General features: G+C 42.7%; 2 protein-coding genes across 2 annotated transcripts in view; one reads left to right on the forward strand and one right to left on the reverse strand.

Annotated features, from left to right (window-relative positions):
- Positions 1–12,175, forward strand: part of slc25a21 (solute carrier family 25 member 21) — an 87,472-nt gene extending 75,297 nt beyond the window's left edge. Inside the window, 7 exon segments of the mRNA XM_076300688.1 lie at positions 1,696–1,755; positions 3,081–3,188; positions 3,564–3,728; positions 7,250–7,378; positions 7,380–7,435; positions 10,078–10,130; positions 10,984–12,175. Coding sequence (XP_076156803.1) covers positions 1,696–1,755; positions 3,081–3,188; positions 3,564–3,728; positions 7,250–7,378; positions 7,380–7,435; positions 10,078–10,130; positions 10,984–11,045 — 633 coding nt within the window. The 3' untranslated portion in view covers positions 11,046–12,175.
- Positions 12,176–16,889: 4,714 nt separating this feature from the next.
- pax9 (paired box 9) lies at positions 16,890–26,065 on the reverse strand. The gene is made up of 4 exons (XM_076300689.1): positions 25,864–26,065; positions 24,721–25,353; positions 22,053–22,192; positions 16,890–18,082 (listed from the first exon to the last, which is right to left on the reverse strand). Exons 1-4 carry the CDS (start codon positions 25,865–25,867, stop codon positions 17,783–17,785), a joined length of 1,077 nt encoding a protein of 358 aa, XP_076156804.1. The 5' UTR covers positions 25,868–26,065; the 3' UTR covers positions 16,890–17,782.
- Positions 26,066–27,130: the final 1,065 nt, after the last annotated feature.

Here is a 27,130-nt window from a genome sequence, read left to right on the forward strand (position 1 = left end):
GGCCTGGTGCGGGTGAGTAGCCTTGCAGCAGAATTTGGACATACTGCAGCCTATTTAGGGTTTTAGCTGGGATGCCGTAAAGTAGAGTGTTGCAGTAGTCTAGCCTAGATGTAATGAATGCATGTATACGTGCTTCTGCTGCAGATGAGTTGAGGGAGGGGTGGAGTTTGGAGATGCTTTTGAGATGAAAGAAAGACGTTCTGGTGATATTTTTGATATGTGAATCGAATGAGAGAGTAGGATCCAGGATTACGCCCAGATTTCTTAATTCAGCAGAGGTGGTAGTGAAATAGCCGGGGATAGATAGTTGCAGATGTTCTAGTTTTTTCAGAATGTTAGGGGCAATTAACCTTAAATTCATGTAATCATAATTATCATGCTTAAGAAATCATAAATCATAATGATGTACCCATCGTACCTAATGCTTTTAGATGTGTTGTTAATGCATGAGGTCATGAATGAGAGACTATGAACTCATCAATTCGTGATTCATAAGATATAAAGGAATGAAGTAATGCATAAATACTGAATTAATTCATGCATGAATTCATGATAATTCATGTACCCTTACCGTAAAGTGTTACCGAATGTTTCTATTGTGTCGTAATACAATATCAAACACAGAATCTGTAGATCATCAAAATACAGTGAGTACACGTTATCCAAGGCAAACAGCTATTCAGTTCAATGGGAACTTGTGAACTTCTCTTAATGAGTGGTATTGGTAATGTGCCATCAGTGGTCATCTGCAATCTGCACTGCTGGATTAGAAAAAGCTTTTTCATTATATTTACATCAATAACTTCTCTTAATTCTCTTATATTTACATCAATAACTTACATCAATAACTATTAACGTCTCATACCTGTAAGGTACAAGGATGACTAAAGGAATTGGTCAGTAGTGGGTTGCACAGGGCCAGACACAGCAGTACAACGTGCCAGAGGTTTGAAAGGTCAGCTCAGACAACAGCCCACCACTGCAGAGACTGACCGGAAGTTGTGAAGAGCTGCTGACAGACACCATTAACATTCTATCAGGAGGGTCTCTGCCATGATGGATTCTGCCATGTAATGAGGATTGGCAACAGCAGGCATCAAACTCAGGGGAAGGATTCCGAGAAGAGTTTTACTGTTTACTCATATGACTTCTCAGCATCAAGGTCAACATGTCGGGTCATGTTCTCTTTACACAGGGAGATGTCAGTGTGCGGTGGTTAAAAAGGACTATGCAGGTCTGGTTATTTCTTTGCTGTTTCTGGGTTTTCACTGGATTTGGGCTCGCATTTTTCACAATACAGTTCCCCCTGCAGCTTCAGTAGCAAGTGACTGCTATGCTAAACCCCCACTAGCTAGCGAGCTAGCCATCAAGTAACCAAGCTAAACACATACAGGGCTCACAATAAAACTTCTTCGAAACTACAATCTGACTACATTTTCGAGCCGCGATTGGATACTTCCGCTAAGTCACATCCGGTTTTCTTCGGACCGGGAACAGAAAGTTGCGTATTCATTTTTTCCGCGGAGAAGCGATAGGGGGAGACGAAGCACCCACCAAACGACCCAGAAAGTGTTGTAGAACCATCAGAACGAACATAATTAAGGTCATTTTTGCTAAAATTGTTGCGTAGTGCTACTTTAATATTTGGGAGGGGAGCATTTAAACTCATTTTTATTATTTTTTTGTCTTTCACAGTTTCTTACCTTTGAGCAGTATAAGAAAGCCCTGAGCTTTACCTCTATGTCTCCTGGACTCGTGAGTATCTCTCTCACACACATATAGTCTCTCACTCACACACACACACACACACACACACACACACACACACACAGTTTTCAAATCCTGTTCGCAGTGTTCTCATGCCTATAGCTATTGGGTATATATACATATACCTACATTGTATGTAAACATAAGCCTTATTGTTTAAATATGGATGCGATGAATCCATGTTTACCAAGTTATAGTTCTGTAAACTATGCTTGTTTAGTTTACTATGTTTCCTTTTTGGTAATTTGTCAATTTGTCATGGGACCTCTTAATCCTATGACGACCATAGGAAATATTTTCACATTCTCAAAATAGTCAGTCTATAGGACAAAAGGCAATGACTAGCTCTGTAGGCTTGTCCTGGTGGTGATGCAACAGGTTTGGTAAGATAGATATGCAAACTGACACAGTGGCAAACCATTACACTATTTTAGCGAGGTGGCTACAGGCTTCTATTTGGGAAATGGATATTTATGCACATACATGAGTGTTTTGCAGAGGTGTGTGTGTGAGAGAGAGAGAGAGGGAGAGTAGAGGATATGCATGATATGTTTGTGTCACATCGTTAGCCTTTACCTCATTGTTAAGGTGATGGATGAGATATTGTACAATATCATGTGCATGAGTGTATGAGTGTGGACGATTAATGATGCTGATTAATAGTGATGAGAAGTAGACAGATGACATCCCTGCCCTTCTCTGGAATACACATTATCTGTTCACCTATCAATCACTCCAGTGTCTGCACACACCTAGCTCTAGAGGCTCAGAGTGCTGTGTATTTAAGGCTCTGTGGTCATGTACAACATGTGTGTATGTGTGTGTGTGTGTGTGTGTTGTGCTTAAAACAGCCTCTCAATCTTCTCAAGGAGCATGGTTTGTGGGATTACTGGTGTGTGTATGTCTGTCTGTGTGTGTGTGTGTGTGTGTGTGTGTGTGTGTGTGTGTGTGTGTGTGTGTGTGTGTGTGTGTGTGTGTGTGTGTGTGTGTGTGTGTGTGTGTGTGTACGTGGTGTGTGACCATGACAGATAGTGCTGTGCAGTGACATGGAAAGTGAAAGAGCTGTTGAAGAATTTGCTCAAACACAAAGGCAGTCTAAGAGTCTTTTTTGGAGTCCTGATTTTACTGTATCTTAGTTCCTTCATTATCTCTCTCTCTCTCCTCTCTCTATGTATGTGTGTGTGTGTGTGTGTTTGTGAGAGAGATAGAGAGAGAGTGTGTGTGTGTGTGTGTGTGTGTGTGTGTGTGTGTGTGTGTGTGTGTCTCTCTCCCTCTCTCTCTCTCTCTCTCTGTCTGTGTGTGTGTGTGTGTAGGCTCTGTCAGTAGCAGGCCTGGGGTCAGGCTTGACTGAAGCTCTTGTAGTGAACCCATTTGAGGTGGTGAAAGTGAGCCTGCAGGCCAACAGAGACTCCTTCAAAGAGGTGAGAAACCCACAGCAGGCACTAATCCCCTCTGCAGACTGCATCACAGCTCTCATAGGGGGGTTTACCCCGCCGCCCCAACGTATGTAAACTGAACGGCAGCTTTACAACCACCTGCAAACGTAGGCAGGACTGGACTTAACATATGGAATGACATATTCTGTCATCTGTTTGGCCTCACTCATCTCCTCACTGTTTTTCTCCCTTTCCTTCAACCTGATCTCTCTTTTATCACCTCTACTCAACCATCCTCCAATCCCCTATCACTCTCTCTCTCTCCCTCTCTCTCTCTCTCTCTCTCTCTCTCTCTCTCTCTCTCTCTCTCTCTCTCTCTCTCTCTCTCTCTCTCTCTCTTTAACCCTGTCATGCACCCAGCAACCCTCCACGTTTGGACAGGCTCGCCGGATCATCCAAGCGGACGGCTTCGGGCTCCGGGGCCTCAACAAGGGCCTGACGTCCACGCTGGGTCGCCACGGCGTCTTCAACATGATCTACTTTGGCTTCTACTTCAACGTCAAAGACGCCATCCCTGCCAGCCAGGTCACTAGACCTCACCTCCTCTTTATAGTGTCTGCTCCGAGTACTCTACTGTACCAATGAATGATTTGCCTAGCAGAGGTCATTAACAGCTATAGTCTATGTTGAGAGCTCGTCATGAGACCAGGTATGGCTAGTCCACCAATCGCAGTGATGCTGCCAAATCACCCAGCCAATTTACTAATCCTGGGACGATGGCCAAGGTCATAAATTATTCTCCAGTCGCAATGTTTACAATTCAAGTCTCATTGACGTGCAAATAGGCCTACTGTACACGTTCTTGGTTTGTCCACAGAACAGCAGGGAACTTCTTTACAAATCAAGCCACTGAACCCATCTTATGTACGCACATACGATCACGCTGCCCAATAACAAGGCCAAATCCATAATCCTGTCTCAATGACTCTGTTTGCCCACCAAGTCCCTACCCAGTCTTGTGCGCCTTTCCTGTTTAGCTTACCTTAGTGCCTAATCTGTATATATCACGTTGTTTGGTCTGGACCAGCCTGGGGCTATACACGTGTAAGAGTATTTTTAGAGTGAAGGGGGGGGGGGGGGGGGTAAGAGGCTGTTATGGAATCACAGCTACAAGACACACATCATGGCTGCAAAGGATGTCAGTAGTGCTGACATCACATGACCCTAGTGCCACATTTTCATTTAATATTTATTTATTTATTATACTTATTATTATTATAATTATATTTATTTATTATACTTATTATTATTATTATTATTATTATTATTATTATTATTATTATTATATTTATTTATTTATTTATTTATTTATTTATTTATTATACAGGAAAGTATTAAAAGTAACAAAGTTACAGTTTAAAACGGGCCTGACTTCCAGCAGGTTCCTGTTCTGCAGCACATATAACAAGTAACAGGGACAGGGCACATCACACATCATATTTACATACAACACAAAGCAAACATATAGACATATGATGACATGTGATTCTTATCTGACCGTGGTTTTATCGTTATGGCCTGACCTCACAAGGATTTGCATAACAGTGGTTTTCTTCAATGTACTTTTCCCTGTCAAGCACCCAGCGCAAGTAATTTAGCCTCTGGTGCATGGTCCAGATGATGTTTTCTTCAATATCAGGTCATTAAATGACTGAAGCAGTTGAAGAAGTGCTTGTATGCTGACCAGTATACATAGCAGATGATGGGTAAGATCCATCAAGTTTCTCATCCAAATAGCGGTGTAAATTGAAGTGACGTTACTGTGCAAACGTTCCCTCTACTCTTATAATCCTAGCCTAAAACCCTCCAAAATCGAACATTTTATAACATTCAGTATGGTTTATTTAATTATTCAGTTAATCACAGGAGTTTGTGGCCTTGGACTGGAGGCTGGCAGGTTCTAGTCGAGAGTTCATCAAACTAAGAGCCTCTCCCATACGGCTGACTAGACGGAGCACTTGGTTTCACTCAGCAATAATCAAAGGACCTTCTACTCAAACTCCCATTAGCAATGACATAGCCAGAGTTAGGAAAAGAGAGAAGAAAGGTAGAGAGAAGGGCTCGGGAGAAAGAGAGAGAGAGAGAGAGAGATTGAGATTGAGGAAAGGAGCTTGTAAGATCAAACTCACTAATGCCACTTCTGTTTGCCTCCATAATATCCTCAGTGGGTTGGGTTACACATCCGGGAAGGGTACTCTCCCAAACAAAGCTTAATGTTGTTTAATGGAAACATTACCATGTGCTCGGCTCCACATGTATAAACTGCAGCATTAGATTAGCTCAAATGAACTAATTGGAAGCAGACAGCGGTATTATTCGGTGGGGTGGGGGTTGGGGGCGTTGGGGTGGTGGGTAGGGGTGCCTTACTCTTTACAGTTGAAAGCACAAGTTAAAACTTGTCTGTGTCTCTCTTTCACTCTCTCTCTCTTTCTCTCTCTCTCCCTCTCTTTCTCTCTCTCTCTCTCCCTCTCTTTCTCTCTCTCTCTCTCTCTCTCTCTCTCTCTCTCTCTCTCTCTCCCTATTCCTCACTGGCCCCACTCAGGAGATGAGCATCAGCCACCAGGTGGTCAAGTCTGCAATCCGAACGTCCATCATTGCAGTGACCAGTCATTTAGTGTTTAGGGGGAAGTGACTCACAACCTGCTTTTTTGATTACTGTATCAAGTCTTTTTTTTGTCTTTGGGATGTGGTGGGAGGTAGTAGTGGGGTAGGCTCTGGCTGGGGTGGTTGAGGAGGTATTCCCTCAGGATTCAAGCTCTGATTAGGCACTTCTGTTTTCCAGAGTAATCGCTCCTGCGCAGTCAGATAGCTTGATCCAGTTAGATTGATGATTCATTTCTTCCACAGGTCTTTGCTGGCCATATACACAACCGGTGAAATTAAGCAGCCAATATGTTAGCGGTGCACAGGGAGGCTTATGGCTCCATCTATTACTTCTGGGAGGAAGGCAGTGAGAGGGAGAGAGGGAGATTAATTAGCTGTTATTTTAAAGGAGGAGGGGTGTTGGGTAAAGATTTCATAATTTGATGTATGGTTAACAACAAGTCGGAAAAGAACTGATTGGTGTGTGTTGGATTTGACGCGGTGGCGTGTTCTGCTTGCTCACTCGCACGCACGCACACACACACACATGCACACACACAGACACACTCACATGCATACATGCACACACACACTTACAGTCACTCACTCAAACACACACTCCTCCAAAGCGTAGAATTAGCTGTTGATTTAGTCCACCGCGCCGGGTGTCCAGCACTTTGAGAAAGGCCGGGCCTGACTCGGGTCCTGTCATTTGTAAAAATATCCTGGCCAATTAGCTGTCAGAGCTGTGCCGAGCTGTGGCTTCTCTGGCTACAGTAATACCCCTGTGCCGAGTCACTGCCCAATTACCCAAATTGTCCCCATATGCCTCCCCAGCCACTCCCGTGCCCCCTGCTGGACATGTGATCTGGGCGCAGCCAATCAGAGAAGCCACCGCACAGTCAGGAAGCTCTGATCCCGCTCCCCTACCACCATTAAATGATTAGAGCTTTCATGCCAGCTTTGCAATCATATGCACAGCCTACTGCTCTCTCTCTCTCTCTCTCTCTCTCTCTCTCTCTCTCTCTCTCTCTCTCTCTCTCTCTCTCTCTCTCTCTCTCTCTCTCTCTCTCTCTCTCTCTCATTCCCTCACACATGTCGCCTCTTCACTGCATTTTTTCCCTGTATATATCCTTCATCTCTCTCTCTCTTCATGTCTCTTTTTGTTTCCTCTCTCCCTCATTCACACACACACACACACACACACACACAATGTTTCTTCCCTCGTCTTTAGTAATTCATTATTGTTTGTCAGTTGAAAAAGTTTGAATGGCTATACAACCAGATGACATGGCATGGTAAATATTGTCCAAGAGTCAACTGTCATGCATTCATTATTCATGTATCGTCTTATTAATGCAACATTCAGGCATTCATTATTCATGTATCGTCTTATTAATGCAACATTCAGAAATTCACCTACCTATGTAATCCCTCTCTTCTGTCTTTTCTCTGTCTTCCAGGACCCCAGGTTGGAGTTCCTGAGGAAGTTTGCCATTGGCCTGACGTCCGGCACGATTTCATCCTGTGTCAACATTCCCTTTGACGTGGCTAAGAGTCGCATCCAGGGCCCGCAACCTGTGCCCGGGGAGATCGATCAAGTATCGCAGCTGCTTCCAGAGCATGGCCCTGGTGTACCATGAAGAGGGGTGAGAGTGTGCTACCGCATGGCCATTACAACAGACACACACACAGACATACTGGACCTCAGGACATGTGAGGTCCAGTTTTTTTTTTTTTTTGTGCTTGTTTTGGTCACCCTTCATAAAGCACAGGCCCTTCTGTTTTCTGTGAATCGTTGACATCCGCTGGGTCCACTGCACACCACTTCGCAGAAATCCTGGAGCCAAACCAGAGAAAACAGAGGCAGGTGTGGGATAGTCACGCAGGGAATCTGCAGGCCCTGTGTCCCCCTAAGGACCCCAGCCAGCCAGTCAGGCGGTTCGTCAGTCAGTCCCCAGCCTGTCCCTTCAAGTTGGGACCCGTGCACCGTTTCTTATTAGGCCACTCTGGCGCCTTAAGGGTGCTGCCCTCTTCAATGCTATTTATGTTCCCCCTCTTTTTTTGAAAACTTTCTTTTTTTCATTGCGGTGCTGGGAGTGGGGTGGGGTGGAGTGGGGTGGGGTGTGGGGGGGGGGGGGGGGGGGGGGGGGTTGGGGTGTTTGGGTGGGGGGGGGAGGGGGGGGGGTTCGGGTGGGTGGTGGTGGGTGATTGCTGAAAGGTGCTGCCCCCTCTGCCCCATCCTGTCCAGCGCTGGCTAACGCGAGCCAGTCGCCGCTAATTAGAGGCCCCTGTGGGAGAGGTCGTTAAGCGGGCCCTAACGAGGCGCGCGGCGCTCGGCGGGTCAGGCTCATCAGACAGCGGGGGCAGGAGGAAGCAGAGCGGGGCCCTTATTAACCACAGCGGCCAGCTCTCTCGCCGCCGCCGCCGCCGGAGCCAGCCACAAGCCAGCCACTGCCACCGCCACCGCCACCGCTCAGACCCCCTCTCAGGCTCCCTGCCTTCAGCTGCTACACATTACAGCAGGTACACTCCCCAACAACAACACACGACTAATGTGACTACCTGAGCAAGGAGAGAGAGAGAGAGAGAAAGAGAGAGGAGAGAGAGAGAGAGAGAGAGAGAGAGAGGGAGGCATGGGACGGGGTACTAAAAGGTAGCTAATCAGACACAGGCTTTCAAATATGTGTGTATAAATAAAGAGGAGAACAATAGTAAGGGGAGCAAGTGCTTCACTTTAACTTGGTATTTTGAGGAACCCCAAACTGCATGCCAAAGGGATGTGGTGGGATGTGCCATAAAAATTCTCACTTTGTAAAAATGTGTGTCTTTTTAGGAAATTGAAATAAATTTGGGCATTTCATTTTCATTCAAATATGTTAAGTTTGATTGAGGTGGCAGACTCCAGTTCCAGTTTATTAGTTTCAGTTCCAGTTCCAGTACATTCCAGTTAGGGTGGGTAATATTCCCCCAACAAATCATATCACAGTCTTTTTAACACACAATGACATCCCATTATCTAAACTGTGTTCTTTCTTCCCAGTGTTGTCAGGAATATCCTGACTTGAACAAGCCAATAGATTTGTTTATCTGCACCATTTAAAATAAGACATTACATTCAAGATACTGTTTTGTTGTTTTGTCATTGAACATTTGTCATTCCTCAAGATAGTAGAAAAACATAGAAAAAAAATGTGCACATATCTAATTCTGACACTATCACACACACAAACCTTCTAAGAAAAATAAACGCCAACCCATTTGAAACACTCTAGGCATCTTTTTTACATATCCTTTCTAGATGCTTGAATAGATTAGGCGTTTTACCACCAGAAGTGCCTGGTAAGGTTACCAGATAACTTTGCCACACTGCTTCTATTGTTTGGGAATAGTTCCACGCCCACGATGTTGCTACCTTATGTTGAATTGTTTTAAAAATATGTCATGCATGAAAGAGGACCATGAAAAAAACATGATATTGTTTATTCAGTCAACACAGCCTCCTAGTAGGCAATCATTCTGTTGGTTTGTCAACATAGCATGGAGACACGACATCAACGTCTTTTGTTTGGTTTGGATACATTAATAACATCTTGTCACGATCTCCACGATTCACCAGAAAAGCAGACAGGGATGTCTTCAAGGTAGATCACAATAATCATCCGATTAAAATCACCCGACTGCCCGACCCTAATTCAAGTAATTTTTTGACTGCCGAGTTCCTGAGTTGCTGAGTGCTGTAACTTTATTTGCTTAAGATTATTTATCATGCATTATAATTGCGATGCTTGTTTAATATATTCGTTAACACCAGGCCGCTTCTCAAATCTCAGTTGAGATTGAGAGTGGATCTGGAAAGACTTCATTGACTTTCGACTGCCAGGGGCGTATAACCAGTAGTGAAATTAATCTTAAACTGGTGCATTATACTCTTACCAAATCGTTTCAGAAGCAATCAAATCTTTCTTGTAAACAAAGGTTTTAAATGCAGTTGTTTACTCAATTCCCAAGAAAATACATGTCCATATCTGTTTAACCCTGTTGCCATCAGCGCAGCCATTGGTTGTGTTGAATGCACTGCTCTATCTGTAACCATATAAATGCCAGATAAGCGATTGTGATTGGTTCCTGGGTTTTTGGAAAATTGGAAATGGGTGTCATGGACTCCTTGCCAGGCTCATATATAGGACATTAGATACTTGAGGTACTTGTAAGAGCCCTTTGAGGTAATGGTTGGAAAGTGTCAATATTCTGAACATGCATCACATTGTTTCCTTTTTCCTTTTCCTAGTTACCTGGCACTGTACAAAGGATTGGTGCCCAAGATTATGAGGCTTGGACCAGGTAGGATGGGCACTGGAGGGCTGCAGGGGATATATATGTAAACCACACAATAGCGCTGATAGGCCTATTTGATAGAAGAGTAAGCATATTAGCGAGGTTTTATTGTTAATACGTTTTATTAGAGAAGTTATGCGTTTCATTAGCGAAGTTGTTTATTTGCAGCATTAATTCAGCTAATAAAATGGTTAAGGTAGAGTCAGAGGTAGACTTCCTTAGGTTGTCCTCCTTATTTTGGCTGCTAAGGTCGTTTTTGCAACGGTTTAAGGAATTTCTTACAAGATAATGAGAAAACCTTAGGACACCTTAAAGGAACACGCCACCCAATGTCAGTAGTAATATATGTTCTTACCTTAACTTTCACAAGTTGAGTCGTACCTCTCCCGTGTCTGTACGTGAACTCAAACGCTCTGCTGCACGTTTGTTACGTGTGTTAGCATGTTGCTATGCTAGCGGGCTCGGACGTAGCCAGACGTAGAAGTAATCAAAAACATCCACGTTTTCCTGACTTAAATACAGTTACACGAGTAGTTGATTAAAATGTCTACGGTCAAACAACATGAAACGTGGCGATTTTCCAAGCGAATAAACAGGAGAACTAGGAGAGCGTTTGAGTGCACGTACCGACACGGGAGAGGTATGACTCCACTCGTGAAAGTTAAGGTAAGAACATATATTACTACTGAAATTGGGTGGCGTGTTCCTTTTAGGATGTTTTGGGCAACCAATTTTAATTGAAGGAAACCTTAACTTAAGGTGTTTTGTGCAACTGGCCCATGGTTCCCGGAGGAAGTCTTCACAATATGCTTCCTATGTATCTCTCCTCCCCTCATCCTCTGATGGTTTCTGTCTGCAGGAGGTGCCGTCATGCTGCTGGTGTATGAGTACGTCTCTGGCTGGCTGCAGAAACACTGGTGATCGCTGGGCCTTCACACCGTGGTCCATCAGGGTTCTGTGGGTCTCATCGCCATCCCAGGCCCTGAGCGTGGTGTAACCCCTCATCAGAGTCAACAGGGAGCCTGAATGGGTCATCATGACCTATAAACCTCGTATTGGATCTGATTGTGGGTAATCCTGAGGACCTCTGCCAAAGATTGGCTTACTGACCTCTAAATCCCAAATGGTCATCAGAAACATTAATCACAAGGACCACACCTTCAGTATTTTGCTACCAGAAATATGTAAATGTATTTTTTTAAATGCTACATTTTTCTTGCAATTATTTTTTTTTCTTGCATGTTTTCCTGCATGTAAATCACAGCAGCATAGGCTATACCATCTATCTAGCAGACTAAACAGAAAAGACATACAGTAATACAGCCATTTGTCTACAGCGTCCATAGACAAACTGCCTGTACTGGCCCCTGCCATGGATGAGGCATAACTGCCGCTTCATTCTCCTGCTAAAGTGAAATCTTTAACTCTCAATTTTGCAAACCTGTTTTTCAGAGACAAGTCACTCGCTGAATTGCTTTTGATTGGAGATTTTGTCCACTGAAGACTAAATTTAATCCAGATCTGAACTTAATGCACGTCTGGGAATGCAGCCCAGTTTTTTTAAGGTTACTGAGGTTTTCCAATCTGTGTTATAAATTTGTGTACCAGTTTTCGGGTTTGACCTATAAATCCAATCAAGGGATTGTGTGTTGTTAAGTCATTTCTTTCATTCAGTATTTAATGATATTTTTATGGCTCGCATTTCCTCCTTTTGAAGGGGCTAACAGAGACGTTAAAGGAAAGAAACATGGAGACTGAAAAACTGAAGATATATTTTGTCTGGAGAGTTGGTGGTCTTTGTGAGTTTCTATGCAGTTGGAGCATTCTGTAAAGGACACAAATCAACAATTGATAAGGGAATTGTTGTTACTTAATTACTAAGTAATGCTTTTTTGAAATGATTTGATAAAGTGTAAGATGAGGTTTGATCAATTGAAAATTGATCAACTTCATCGCAGACAGGAATAAAAAAGGTGAATACTTGCCAAACGGATGTGTGACATTGGCCATGCTGACTTGGCAGTAAAGTTAATTTTAACACTGGCACTTCACCCTTGTATTGTGTGTGTGTGTGTGTGTGTGTGTGTTTGATCACATATCTGAATAATTGTACCAATGATCAGTGTATTCGTAGTGGTTCTCCATTTCTCTGTCTCTCTCTCTCTCCCTCTCTCTTTTGTTCTCAGGGCTAGCGCTGTCAGCATACCTGTCAGCCATCGAGCCCGCATTAGCCTAGAGCCAGCTGCCAATCTCCCTGTCTCCACAGCAACAGTGGCAGGCCCACAGACAGTGCAGAAATCAAGCTAAAATAACAAAACAGAGAAATGCAAATACGGCAGCCAGGAATGGAAAGTACCCCACACATTTTGTTTCTCTCTCTCCCCCTCCTTTCTCTCTCTCTCTCTCACTCACTCACTCACTCACTCACTCACTCACTCTCTTTCTTTATTTCTTTCTTTCTTTATTTCTTTCTTTCTTTCTTTCATTCACTCACTGACACACACACACACAAAATCATTTTTTTCTGGCTCTCTCTCCTCATTCTTTCACTTTCTCCCTTGTTCTCATTCACATGTTATTTATTCACGCAGTCAGCTCAAATAACTTGTACTTTTTTCATGAGAAATGAGAAAGACGGTCCACACTTACATTCACGCTCATACACCTCTCAAAGACACACACACACACAAATGCATGTCTCATGGTATTTCACTCTCTTTTCACTCAGATACACACATACACACACACACAGACACACACACACACACACACACACACACACACACACACACTAATGCACTAGGTCTTCCTCACTCTCCTATCATTTATCAGCTCTGCTGTCTTGTCTCCAGTCAGGTGTGGAGCTGGCTCATTTATAATGTGTCAGCGAGTTGTTGGCGAACAGCACTCAGACAGGCCGGCCTCTGATGCACCCGCTTCTCCCACACAGAGCTGTCGAGTGACGCAAATCTGAACGCTTAGCCTAGCCTGTCAACTCGGTTAAGGAACAGTTGTGTGTGTGTGTGTGTGTGTGTGTGTGTGTGTGTGTGTGTGTGTGTGTCTGTCTGTCTGTCATGCAGGTCTTTTAATGGAACATTGTCTGCATTTGTCCTCTATGTTCAGGGTTAGGCATGGTAGCATGGGGAGTTTATCTTGCCCTAGGTGCTTGTTGAGGCATCTAGGACGAGGCCATGGATTGAGTTTCAGTTTAAGGACATTAGGCTCAATGCTGTGGTTGCACGGCCTCCTTCCTGTAGTCCCATGTAAAGTGTGAACAGCTGTTTTTGACCTGTCATCAGGTGTAAGCTCTCTATGATCTTGCAATCTATGCACTTGGGCGGAACACTCAACGTGCATCTTAAGAACGCCAGCATTTGAGCATAGCCTGAGTACAGATTAAAGCATAATGGGCCTCACACACTAACATAGATTTTTTTTCTCTCCAGTCTCCCTGTTTTAAAAAACAGCTGAATTTCAGTGCCATGCGAGAAAATGTACAGAGTAGTTCCGAGCCCATTTGAAGTACTGAGCATGGACTTTACATTTCTGTAGGCTGACAGAACTGAGCAGACGTGCCAGATGTGCGCCTCTCCCCAGAGAAAGCTCCAGCTCTCACACCAAACCTCAACTCACCTGCGTGAAGTTAAGTCTCTCTCTCTCTCTCTCTCTCTCTCTCTCTCTCTCTCTCTCTCTCTCTCTCTCTCTCTCTCTCTCTCTCTCTCTCTCTCTCTCTCTCCCACGCAGAAGTAAACAGTCTGGTTCTAGTCACCCAGGCTGCCTGTTTTTTTTTTTTTTGCGCGCCCTGGTCAGGCCGGTGTGGCTGCAGCCCTCCTGCATTGCTACTTGCTCTGCTTAGTCTTGGAGCCACTCTGCTCCTGTCCCACAGCTGATTGCACAGCGACTCGAGATCCTGCTCGACTTTTCCGCCGTCATTAATTCCAAACACATGTCGTGCGTTTCCCCTTCCTGGTTGTTAGAGAGTGGCTGTGAGATTAAAGGGGTGTGGTAACTCGGGGGTCCCCCCCGTTTTGTGTTGCGGATCATCAGAAAGCGTTCCGATGAGTTGAATGTGCTGCGGTGAAACGAATGCCACCTCATGGGGTTCAAAAAACGATGGTATTATAAAGATGTTCTTGAAGATGATGCAAGAATACTCACAGTCTTCATCAAAAAAAAAAATCCACCCTAAGTGGGCTTATGTCAACGAGCAGTACATACCATTTGGGATCAGACTAGAGGTTACTCAGTCGTTAGAATCAGGGCCTCTATTGTGCTGACAAAACAGAGGCTGCTGTTCCGTGAGTTGAGTTCAGAGTACACCAGCGGTTGACGCAAATTTAACAGAGCCCAGTCAGTGCATGAGCTTAGTCAAATGTAGACGATAATAGTAAAGTATACAAATAAAAAGAATTTATCTCCAACACCCACACAATCAAACATTGTGGAACCTAACCCATACCTTCCCCACCCACACACACACACACCACACTAGCCCAGGTAGGAGAGTATCGTATGACAAAACGTTAAAGACAGCCTACGCGTGACAACAGACAGCCCCAACAAGTCGATACACATTATGCGGGTAAACCCAGCCCCTTTTGCCATCGCGCCTCTTTCAACAGACCCTGACGTATGACACTGAACTCAACACACTCCTGGGCTAACCATGTACGTGTCCTGTTCTTTTTGTCTGTTGTTTTTTGGGCTGAAGTGGTTTGCTGTCTGAACGGCCAAGCCTTTGAATAGGCCACAATGCTAAAAATTCTCTTTATAAGAACAATAACTACAATACCAGATGTTTTACATTCTTGTTCATGACCATGTTTTAAATATGGAACCTTACCCTTTTTTTTATAAATATGTAAAATGTTCATGCATAATCCAGGACTTAAAAAACTAAAATATATTATTATACTTAATGATCCCTATACACAAAACTTAAATTGTTGGCTTAAAATAGTCTGCCACATAATGATTTTTATATCATCAGTTTAAGATGACAGATAAGAATAGGAGTTGCTACTTTTATACAAAAATATTTGGTATTACACCTTAAATATCACATTTAAATTCAGTATAATTCATATTTCCACCACAATGGTAGGGCTAACCATTTTTTCGAATAAACACGTATTTTAATTTCTCTAAGAGTACACAAGATTCAAAACAAAAATTAAAACAAAAGGTTAATATTTCAGAGAAAAACACACACACACACACACACACACACACACACACACACACACACTGATTGTTATCAGGTCTTCTATCGCTCATGGCAGTGGGTCGACATTCCTGCCTCACAGGTGCAAGGTTCTGGGTCAGTATCACTGAAAGCCCCCTGAAAGACTCTCCTGGGAAGTACCCAATCGCCTCCTGACACCCACCAACCCCCCCCCCCCCCCCCACACACACACACACACACACACACACACACACACACACACACACACACACACGCACACACATGCACACATACACATACACGGGGCACACTTGCCTAAAAACTGTGGAAAAGTAGCATGCTGTGGGTGAGCACAATGCCCCGACACGTCTGCGCACCCTCCGCGGTTCATGACCAGTCAGCTGAGGTGCCATCAGCCCAGGGCAACGGTCCGTGACCGCCAGAGCCAGTGGTGGGGGAGGAGGGAGGGGGCAAGCAAGGTGGGGGTGGGGGGTGGGTGGGGGGGGGAGGAGGGATTCTAAGTCAAATCAGGAGCCTTGTTTACTAAGCTCCACGAGGGGCATACTTACACCCTCACACAAGATAAATTACAAACACGCTCTTCTGCTGTGTGTGTATTTACTTAACTCTTCCTTTCAAGTCAGGCAATGGAAGCTTGAATAAGTTTCTTGTGTTATTTCATAGAGAATTGCTCTTGTATTTTGGTGTAGGGTGACTCATTTGGGCATGGAAAGCACGGGCATGCAGATGTGTATTTGCCACTGTGGTCCACTTTGCCTGAGTGTAGATACAGGCCCTCATGAATATTCTGCCCTTGTGTCCACAAAGCCTGCTGCCGAGATGAACTTCCTGACCACACCAGGCAAATCTAATGCATGCCTCATGGCAGTGTGAGATGTTCTATAGAGGGATTATGGAGTTTGGGTCTGGGACATCAAGCCGTCTGCCTGAAAGCATGCAAAAACCTTACTAACAACATCAGCAGCCTAGTCGCTCCTGATAAAGCTGGATAACATGCTAAATGGTGTCTTTATTGTTAGTGAGGCTTTGCTATGAAGGCTTATTTACCACATAATTAAATAGTGCATAGCCTGTACTGCTGGTGGGAATTGCAGGTGTGTTTATCAAAAATTAATTTGAAGGTGACACTAAGACAGACACCAAGGTGGCTTATTATACCTTAAAAAGCTATCCTTCCTGATTTGAGTTTTTTTTTTTTTATCAATCATAGCCATACAGATATTCTATTTTCTTACTTTTAAGTTTTCATATTTGTTGGTGTTAATTGCAATATGAATATATAGAATACAAAATATTAAATGCAAATGTACTGAAGTAGTGAACGTGATTCGTAATATTAATACTGCTCTGGTGTATAATCTTGCCTATTTCTCCAGTCAAATGCAAAATTGTGAACAGACTTATATTTCCTGTATATGATTAACCTACATACAATTACTGATTAGATTCTAATTTACCAGTTTTCTATTTCCCAGAATTTCTTTGCCTCATTCATAAGTATATGCAATGGCCTGTGTCAACAGAATTAGGACATTACTCACTGACAGTGCAACGGGTTACACACAACACATTCCCTTTTTTCTGTCACACATCCTTTTTAATCAGATACATTCAGTTTAACTGTGCAACATCCAAACTGCAGCTTTACTGTCCACGCTGAAGCTTAACACAAAGGTGAACCAACGCTGGTGGCTGTAACGTTTCAGCGATCCCCCAGAGTGACGCTGGGCCAGCAAGTCTCCTGCTGATCATTGCACTGGGTTCGACGTACCATACAGTCTAATAAATAAGAAGGAGCATAAACTTCTGACAGAAGCACTTTCCAAATTCTTCATTTTAGGTGTAAAATAAATGGCTGTTTTCTGCAATTTTTTTACAAAATAAAAATGTAACAAGCAAAAGCCATGAATCAAAAATACAAACAACAAAACAACTGAAATAAAAGCAACTGTTTAGTACAACCCTGAAACGCTTTTTAAACGCAAACATAACCATTGATGTATATACACACACACAACCTGTCGTTTACGTACTTCCACTAATTTCCAGATAAAACCATTTGCAGACAAGAGCACAAAAACCAAGATTAGAAAAGAAGACTGGCATCTTTCATGCAGACCACAAGGCTGTCCATTGTCACTTAAAAACACCACAAAGCGCCACATGCCCCCCCTTCCTTGAAAGGTGACATGTCGTTCAGGGGCACCCAGGCCTGACTCTTTTTTCGATGGGCTCCCACTGACCTGGACGTCAGGCCAGTGAAGGACCACTCTCCACCCAAGCGTCTCTTTCATAAATAGATTCACAAAATGTCCACCACAGAATGGGCCCTCTCTGGTCATCCGTGAGGAGGAGATCTTACAGCTTCTCTACTTCAGCTCCACGTCCTTACCCTTCAGTCGCTCCCTCTCTCTCTCTCTCTCATCTCACACTGATGCCCTTGTTTTCTCCGTCAGTGCGCGGAGGCAGTGGTGAGAGGGTGCAGGTGGTGGTGATGGTGGTGGTGGTGATGGATGGCGTTGCGGCCAGCCGTCACGCTCTTGATGGCCAGGGGGGTAGTGGCAGTGGCGGCAGCGTCACAGCTGTGGAGAGAGGGAGCACTGCCATTGGGCGGCAGCCATGTGGGGCCGGTCACATAGGCCGACGTGGTGGCGCTGTACCCCGTGTAAGGTGACACTGGGGTGGTTGGGGGGTAGGGAGGGATGCTGGGCACTGTGGCATAGCTGCTCGCTGTGTGCAAGCCACTCGGCGTCTAGACAAAGGAAGAAAGAAGGAAGTGGGGGGGTGAGGGTCACAGAGGAGAGGGGAAGGTGGATAGAGATATTTATGATATGGTCAACCCCCCTGGACTGTAAGTGGCAAAAACAAAAGTAAATGTATCTATTTGAGTTATACTTCTCCATTTCATATGACAGAGAAACACTTATCAGTCTGATAAAAACTTTTGACGTTGGCAGAGAAGAGAATTTTGAGAGAGATATGAGATGAGGAAAAAACAGCTGGCCATTGGGGCACCAAAGAAAAGAGACAAGGAGGCACAAAAAGCAAGTGACATGAGTCATCAAAAAGGAAGAACATATCATAGAGATGTGAGAAAAGTGAGAAAAGAAAACAGATGGAATCCCAGTAACCTCCTGGCAGAAAGACAGTTCTTTAACTTGGAGGAATTTGCCTGCACAGAGAGAAAATATGTCCATCTGGGTGGTCTCTGACTACCGAAAATGGCTTCCACAGATGAAATCTTTTTTGCTCCTATGGTGCACTTTCAGCACCGTGCTATCTCAGCTGCCCGACCTGAGCCTTCATCCAAATGCCACTCAGTTTTAAATATGAATAATAGTGTATGGGGGCAGTGGGGTGTTGATCAAACAGCTGCCAGATGCTTTGGAAACTTGGTGAGATTCGGCTCCTAAAATGCCAAATTGGACACACCCATGGAATGGACTTTAAATTAGCTACATTTAACTTAAATGGAATTTTTAGATACAGCCTCTTGTTTGTTTCCTATTTTACAACAAAAACATGTCATCAAAATAGAACATTTATCTACCTTTCTATTAATTTAATAATGATCATATTTGATCATGCATACGTTCCAGATATAAAATCTAAAATGTAATTTCTATCCGTTAGAACACTTTTATTTATTCACATTTAAGAACAGTGAATCAGAAATTATTTGACTCGTGTGTGATAGGACATTTTGCCTTTTTATATAAAAATATTTAAATTAATTAAATAACTGAAATGATAGGAAAACTGTGCTCGTCCTTAAATCACGTTTGCTTTAAATTATTAGCAAGGCGCCGTTTCCAGCTTGCCCGAACAATCAGTAACGCTAGCTCAGACTTCATGCAAAGATAACTGGCACAGGAAGTAGCAGTTCAAAAAAAGTTTCTTTCAGATAAGCGAGCGCTAAACGGGATCCAGTCAACTTGACAAATACAACTAAATTCACCTTTACAAACCATTGCGAGTCAAGTCACTGCAACATTGTTGGAATGTGTTGATGCGATGCTCGGAATTAACCCTATTGTGTATTCTATTATTTGAAGTTATGAGTCTATATTTTAAAGTGCTCGCCATCTTGTTGCAGTCTACATTAAATAAATGAACACAATTATCCCGCAATGCATGCAAAACAAAAGTGAACAATTGCGGTACACCTGCGGGTTACGGATAGCCCATCCAAAGAAGCGTCTTCGCTCTAATGGTTTTGCCATGACTCATTTAGCGGTAATGGAACATAGGTTTCTACCTGCCCTCTTCAGAAAAGAACTGTCACTCACAGCTGCGCACTGAAAAAGGGGTGACTAATCCCATAGCTCTGTGGTAGTGCATTTAACGGGTTCAAATTCTTGATAAAGGCCTACTGCTGATATTCTTGACGTTTGCTTAACGGTAGTTAGGTCAATGTGGCTAAATTCAGCAACAAGTGTGACATGGGTTTCCACATTTAAACACCGTCGATTCTACGGATTGGGCCTAAATTGAAATTATGACAATAGCCTACATTTATAAGACTACGTTGAACATCCCTCTCCAAACTATATGTACGATAAGCCATCATTTCAGTTATACTCAGAGGACAAGAGATAGCCTATAGGCCTGAAGCTTGCACTTCTACTTTTAAACTATAGGACATGAGTTAGTATGCCACAACATTACCCGACACATTGCACCCAGGCCTCAAGAGGCAAAACGTATTTCAATCTAAATCATTAGAAATAATCATGATTGATTTTAGGAACCATTTTGCTGGTTCATGCCCGTCCTTAATACTGGCAAAGCTTCACTTTGACTTGCATCAAACCCACTATTAGGAAGGATTATGTTGTGCTAAAACTCTGCTTCGGCTGAAAAACTGCCAACGGGATCATATGGTTGATCAGAGAGAGTAGCTCTTCCGAATGTAAAGTAACGCGATTCCTAGAGGTTCTCCATCCGTCTGTCGACCGACGTGATGGAAGTAAACACCCTGCACTTATTAGAACGCGCCTGTCATATGCTCATCATCGAATCACCTTTAGGCTACCCCTCTAACCCTGAACTTGCATTACAATGACTCGTGTCTGTAATTATCTGAGTGCATGTGTCACACTATTTAAGAAAGACAACGAAACAAATGCAAACACTCCTTTCATAACAAACCACACGCACTCTGCTCATCATCTGTACAAGCTGACAACCCCAAATGAAACGAATACGTTTACTATTACACTTACTTTCTTGTTGATAATCTATTATCTGAACTAAGTATCTGTAGTCAAGGGCGTTGAAATTCATGCAGAATTTTCCATAGTCAGGTAAAGCGTGGTCCTGTAGGACCCACATTAAATTTAACTAGGATTTTCCCAAGTGAATGAAACGTGCCAAGCTTTTCTCGTCAAGAATTTGAGATGAAAATAATTATGGCATAACATTTCGAGCAAGGACAAAATCATTCAGCGTTTTCACTTTTTTATTTTACACATAAAGTCAACAACGATAAATTGCCTGAGTCTATTTTTAAGACAGCATAGGTGACGTGTTCTTTTAATTTCTGACATAAACAGGCAACAATGATCAATTCTGACTATTTTGCTATATAGTGTATACTGAACTACTGCATATGCTCAATTATGAATACAAACATACAATTGTAAACAACATAATGAATACATTGTCAGCCTAACCATGAACCGAAGAGTTCTCTTTCGAGTATGAATGCATATTCTGCCTATTAAAATGTCGAACAGCATTAGGCTATAACACCGAAAGTAACCTGATCATATGTTATGATCACTGCTTTTAGCCAAAGTGGTGCATGAGACTGAAATATATATATACGTATATATATATATATATATATATATATATATATATATATATATATATATATATATATACAAAAACAGCTCATCTTAAATAAAATTCAATTTTCAGTGGTTGTATGATTCACAGCAGCTTTGGGCTACTGGATTCTACAGTTGCTATACTTAAGTCTTTCTTCCAACATTTATTCCCCAAGGTAGTTCCAGCAACTATATTTTCAGTTTCATTTTATTATTATTTATATTTTATTTTATTTTTTCTAAAGTGTTTTCTGCAGTGTCTCGTTTGAGTAATCAGGCTTGTTACTCACGTGCAAATAATAAAATGTATGGCCTATCATAATCTCTTAATTGTGTGGCATAAAATTTAAATTAGTGGGCCGTCTTAAAACGTTTTGCGTCACAATTATGGTCTTGAACAAAATAAAGAAAATATGGGCTCCGAACCAAATACTCGGTATTTTGTACAACATGAGGGTTCACCTTTGTAGGCTTACTCTTTTATAATATTGAAAATGTAAGGAGCGAGCAAAGGACAATTCTAAGGCCTGACTTCTGTGCTACAGGCTAGCCAAAAGGCTAAGCACAGCTTTCGCGTATGCACGATGAAACGCGTGCGTGCACTCACTCACTCACTCACACTCACACACGCACACACACACACACAAGAACAGACAAGGATGATGACATGCTACAAATAGACAGCGTGACCAATCGTGCATCCGCAGTTCCTTAAGACACCGTTCGAAAAAATCTATTGGAGTCAAAGTCACCACTTAATTCTTCATGGGCTTATTGACAGGTCAAACCACCACCAGACGTGTCCGTTGACTATACAAAACTAACTTGCAAAAAGAGAGGGGAGGGGTCAACTAAGTTAAGATGATGAGGTGATCTCTTACATTTTACCTGTGTGTATTTTGCTTCAGGCTCTAAGTGAGCTTTATCCACACCATTGACTAGTGGAGAGGTCGCTGGCGGAAAATTAGTCCTGTTTATAGCGCTCCATTCTTCTAGTTTGGCGCTGGGAAACGAAGGACAGTCACTTACTGGGAGCAAAACAGAGACAGGGAGAGAGGAAAGTCAGAAAGGAGGACAAGAGTTGTGCAGAACTACCATAGCAGAAGAGACCACTACTTCAGCAGACCTAGGCCTCCTTGGCTATTCTGAATCATTTAGATAGTTGTGTTCGATTCAGGTCAGTTATGTTTGATGTATTGTATAGGCCTATTAGGCTGTGGAATATATGCTACCGAAAAAAGATATCAGAGAGCAGACTGACACATTCTTAAACATAATTTGTCTTTTTTGGTAATAGAGAGTGCGGAAATATTCGACGTCAGTGATTCACTTAGTCACAGTCTTTTTTTTTCAGTCAAAACAAAACCACATCAAAATCGCTTGACCAAAATCTAAACAAGACACAAAAAGTATTCTGCGTTGCTCTGCCTGGAAGAACGCTCACGGGAGAAGCCGTCCGTGTGCGTATAGGCCTACGCGCGTGTGTGTATAAGAGAGATGTGTGTGTTTGGCGATGCTGATCAAAAAGCCACGCTGCGCTAGACACTGGAATGCAGTAAGACGATTCTTTCCTGTAATGACTAAGAACATTTACCCGGCTTCTTCCTGTGGGAGACAAATTAGATTTACTCTAACCGTTTCCCTTTTGTGCGTGATGGATATTATATTATACACGGTCCCTAAGATTGAAATTGAAAAAGCAAGCCCACCAGTGTTGTAACTTGAGAGGCCCTCTGCGTGTATGATGTTTTCACCCTTCCGAAATCTATTCTGACTGAAACGCTTCGAAATAATCGCGGTGTAAATTGCACATTTTGATGTGCAATGTATGGGTTGTGATATATACTGAAGACTGTAATGCAACATCTCTACCTTACATTTGGACAAATAGCTCAGTCATGTGTTTAGACGCATTGCTCAATGAAATGCTCCAGTGCACGAGCGTGTCATACAATGTGTGTGTGTGTGTGTGTGTGTGTGTGTGTGTGTGTGTGTGTGTGAGTGTGTGTGTGTGTGTGTGTGTGAGAGAGAGAGAGAGAGAGATAGAAAGAGAGAGAGGGAATGTGTGTGTGAGAGAGAGAGAGAAAGAGGGAAAGAGAGAGGGTGTGTGTGTGAATGAGAGAGAGAGAGTGAGAAAGAGAGAGTAAGAGAGATTTCAAAGAGTCGACCACCTTAGGCTATCCTAGCATTAAATTACTTCGATCAGTTTAAGGAACACACTGGGTTAATTATGTAATTGCCTGTTGTTGTTATCCTGTCTATCACACTTATGTTGAATTGTCCGATTCAATCGCCATTTCTATATAGACTCGTTTATTTCTTTTAAAAAAGGAGAGAGATGGTGAAATAATTGCAGCATTGTAAGGCCTCGCGCCATCGCGTGTAGCCTACATTGTACTTTATTTCGGCTTTCAAAACCTGCTGCAGACATCTGTTAATAATTTAGAAATGCATAAATTGTTTATAAAGACCCTCTCAGAACATGTTCCCCGCTAAGATTTCGTATTCTGTGCGAATCTCCCCGTGGCTTTAAAAAAAGAGGGTAAACCGATGTTGTTTAGATTGAGTTAAGTTGAAACATGGAAATGACTGCGGCCTTCCTGTCCATAGAAACAAGCATGTTAGTGCATGGCGAAATCAGGCTGCAAATGCAAGCAATTGGCCCATACAGTCGTTGAATGAGTACGTAGAGACAAAACACAAACAAATATAGCACAGAGAGAAGGCCAGTTCCAATAAACGTTGATAATCAGTGTGAGCTTATACATAATCTACATTGCATCTATTGTGTAGGCCTTCTCGACGTTTTACACTGTCGGCCATAGATTTTTTATCCTTTTCTCAGATCACGGCTACATGATTCACGAGAGGGTTGAGAGAAAAAAAATAATGGGTATAACGTCTCTGTTTTCGCTGTCCTTCAAACATGGCTGTCTCGAGTCACAATCGTGTGAAACCTAGTCCACTTCTGAGGGAAGCATAGCTGAATATGTCTGGCTTGAAAGTAAGGCTTTGAACACCTCATTTTGATTTCAGTTCATCTCCTCTCCGCCGAGCCGACCCTTCGTTATCCAACTAATATCCCACATCCGCTCCTTAATTATCACTGCGAGCCCCGAACCATATGTTTTAACGCAACAAACCGAACCACAGTACATGCGCTATAGCGCTTGAGTTCCAAAAGGGCAACACACGGCGACACAAATACTCTTTTTCAGGAGCTGTTCTTAGACAGATGTGTTTTTCGACAAATCCTAATTATAGTTTCCATTTGACGTGTGCGCCATATTTCTTTAGTCTATGTCAAGGCTTTCGTATTTCGAATAGCCTAACACATTCAAGACATTGTCATATAGCCTAATAATAAGCAGTCATATGGGACAAAGGTAGATAGAATGTCACCTTTTGCCACCACTACCACCTCTCTTTACAAACACAAACACACCCATACACACATATACACTGCCACCACTTTGTTGGTTACCTCTTGCAGTTAATATGTGAATCGAGGCCTTTTCTGTCATAGATTACAGATAAACAGATAAATAATGCTTACTCTGTTGTTCCGTTATAGACCGAATGCCCAGTATATCTGTGACAGAATGAGATGAGGGCCATATCCTGTGCATTGCCATGTGTCCTGGTAGGGTTGGCATTCCTGGGGGTGTTGGTACTTTCGTCCCAGTGGCTGCGATGGGAGTCGGATAGGAATAGATATGATTGTATGATAAAGTCGGTTGTGGTTGAGGATGAGCCGATTGTTTACTCGACTCATACTGACTTTGCTGAGATAAGTTCCCTATTTTGTTACGGAGAATCCGACTGATGGAGCTCACCGACGGGAGGTTGAATTTATCACACACCCCATCTGCCAAGAGTCTGTCCCGAATCTCCCAGGCAAAAATGCCCGGATCTCTTTGCTTATAAGTCCGAATGTGCTTGACGACAGTTGGTGTGGTGACCCTCGGCTTGCTGCCTCCAATGGCTCCGGGAAGGATGGAGCCGGTCTCGTTATACCGGGCCAGGATCTTGCTAACGCAGCCATGGGATACTCGGAGTTGTCTGCTGATATCACAAGGCCTGATACCCAGCTGGGCAAGCTCTACGATCCTCAGCCGGATAGCGTTGGGTAGCGGTCTTCCGTTGACAAAAACACCGCCTAGCTGGTTCACCTCCCCGAAGGCTGGCTCTGGAGGAGCGGACACATACAGAAAAGAAAAGTATGATAACGTCTGAAGAGAAGGAAAATATACAGGGCCTGATTTTGTTGAAACCATTCACTGTTGTCCATCAATTGCCTATACTATATTTGATGCATATGGTGTATTTCAAGATTTTTCATAGAACCACGTCAGTTATTCACCGCGCGCATCAAAGTGATGGCATTGGAAAGGGGGCTGAATTTTACAATAGCCAACACCTACCGAACTGATGAAGGTTGCTACATTACGCATTGTATAGCATCACATAATTATAAAATCTATTTAATGTGATCGTGATTCTTGAGAAAATATTCTAGGTTGAGTTACGCCACAGTGACTAGCGTGTATTCACGACTGAAGTGTGACTATTCTTACATTTATGGATACATCTCAATTAAGATTTGACTGCAGAAAATGGATACAAAGATGATCTGAGCAATCCGTACTCTAAATTTAGTTTTTAAATATCAGAACCCATGCTGAGCCATCCTACTTACCCATTGCGCTGAGTCCTCCCGTAATTACACAAATCTCGGAATTAGGACGCCTGGCTAAGGTCGAGTCCAGTTTCGCTATTCTCCGGTGTCCAATCGAGTGAAAGATATGCTTCGTGCGAAAGCAATAGTTACGATAGGGGAAATTTCTCCTTCTGTTTCCTGGTGGCACGGAGAACAGCCTTACATTTCAGTCCACTTTTCATGGGACGGACTTTCAAAACTTTTCTCTACGGCGAGAGACAACCCCCCAATCAGGTTTTGACGTCTCTAAAACAAGCGTTTCTATTGGTGTTACGGGTTGACATGACATGTAGTGGCAGGGGCTTGAACGTCACACTTTTTTGCCATATGGAGAGGCTTGTTATCCATATTTGAATCGAATTGTTTTACAGAATGGTAAGTTCAAATCCAATTTTGTCTCACAAGCATATATGTACTTTGCAAAATGCAATGAATTGTTCAATAGGTGAAGCCTTTAGCATATAATTGGCATGCTCTAATCAGTCTGTTTCTGTGCAGAATCATCGGCCTTTCACCATACTGAATAATGAGGATATATAATGTGATATATATATATATATATATATATATATATATATATATATATATATATATATATATATATATATATATATAATCATGCTTCTTTGGCCTACATATCAAAATAAATAAAATTTAATAAAAAATTTAATAAAAAAACCTGGTGCAAACACGTCGACTAATTAAATTATTGGTCTAAAGGTCTGCGAAGGGCTGTGATCTGTTAGAAAAGGCTTGTTACTTCCAGTTGATAAATGATTAATAACTTGATGTGTATGAAATCGAGATTGAAATATGTTCGAACTAAATTGTTGTAGACCGAATCTGACAGTTAAATTCACACATTATTTTAGCCATTGTGCTAGAAAAAAATATGAAGCTCCCGCTGGTTTGTGTGGTAGGATCCTGTAGGCAATAAGGGCATAGGGATTGCATCAGATAATAACCCAAGCAAATCTCCTTCATCATAAATATGAAATGCCAGGGAGGGCACTAGCCTATCAGGTTAACATCACCGTTCGTCTATTGTTTTGAAGCCTAATCATAACAGCCATTTAATCTCGATGCGCAAAGCTTATCCAAACCGCAAAAATCCAAAATGATGCTCACTAATTTTGACTGTCACTGCGTCTTTTCTCTCTTAGCCACATCGAGAACAAGTCCATTTTTGTTGTGCACTTGTGGTCATCAATTTTTGCGTGTGATTCGCACTTGATCTTGACTGCAC

The sequence above is a fragment of the Alosa pseudoharengus genome, unplaced genomic scaffold (genome assembly GCF_046254945.1).
Source record: "Alosa pseudoharengus isolate Yale_2024_CS ecotype anadromous, Long Island Sound unplaced genomic scaffold, YU_APseudo_1.1 YU_APseudo_1.1_scf_22, whole genome shotgun sequence".
Classification (NCBI taxonomy): domain Eukaryota; kingdom Metazoa; phylum Chordata; class Actinopteri; order Clupeiformes; family Clupeidae; genus Alosa; species Alosa pseudoharengus.

What these genes read in the sequence shown, in the direction of transcription:
- pax9 (XM_076300689.1), bottom strand. An exon ending in GTCTATAACGGAACAACAGA is followed by an intron (nt 22,193 to 24,720) that starts GTAAGCATTATT and finishes TTTTGCTCCCAG; the next exon opens with TAAGTGACTGTCCTTCGTTT. An exon ending in CTGAAGCAAAATACACACAG is followed by an intron (nt 18,083 to 22,052) that starts GTAAAATGTAAG and finishes TCCTTTGTCTAG; the next exon opens with ACGCCGAGTGGCTTGCACAC.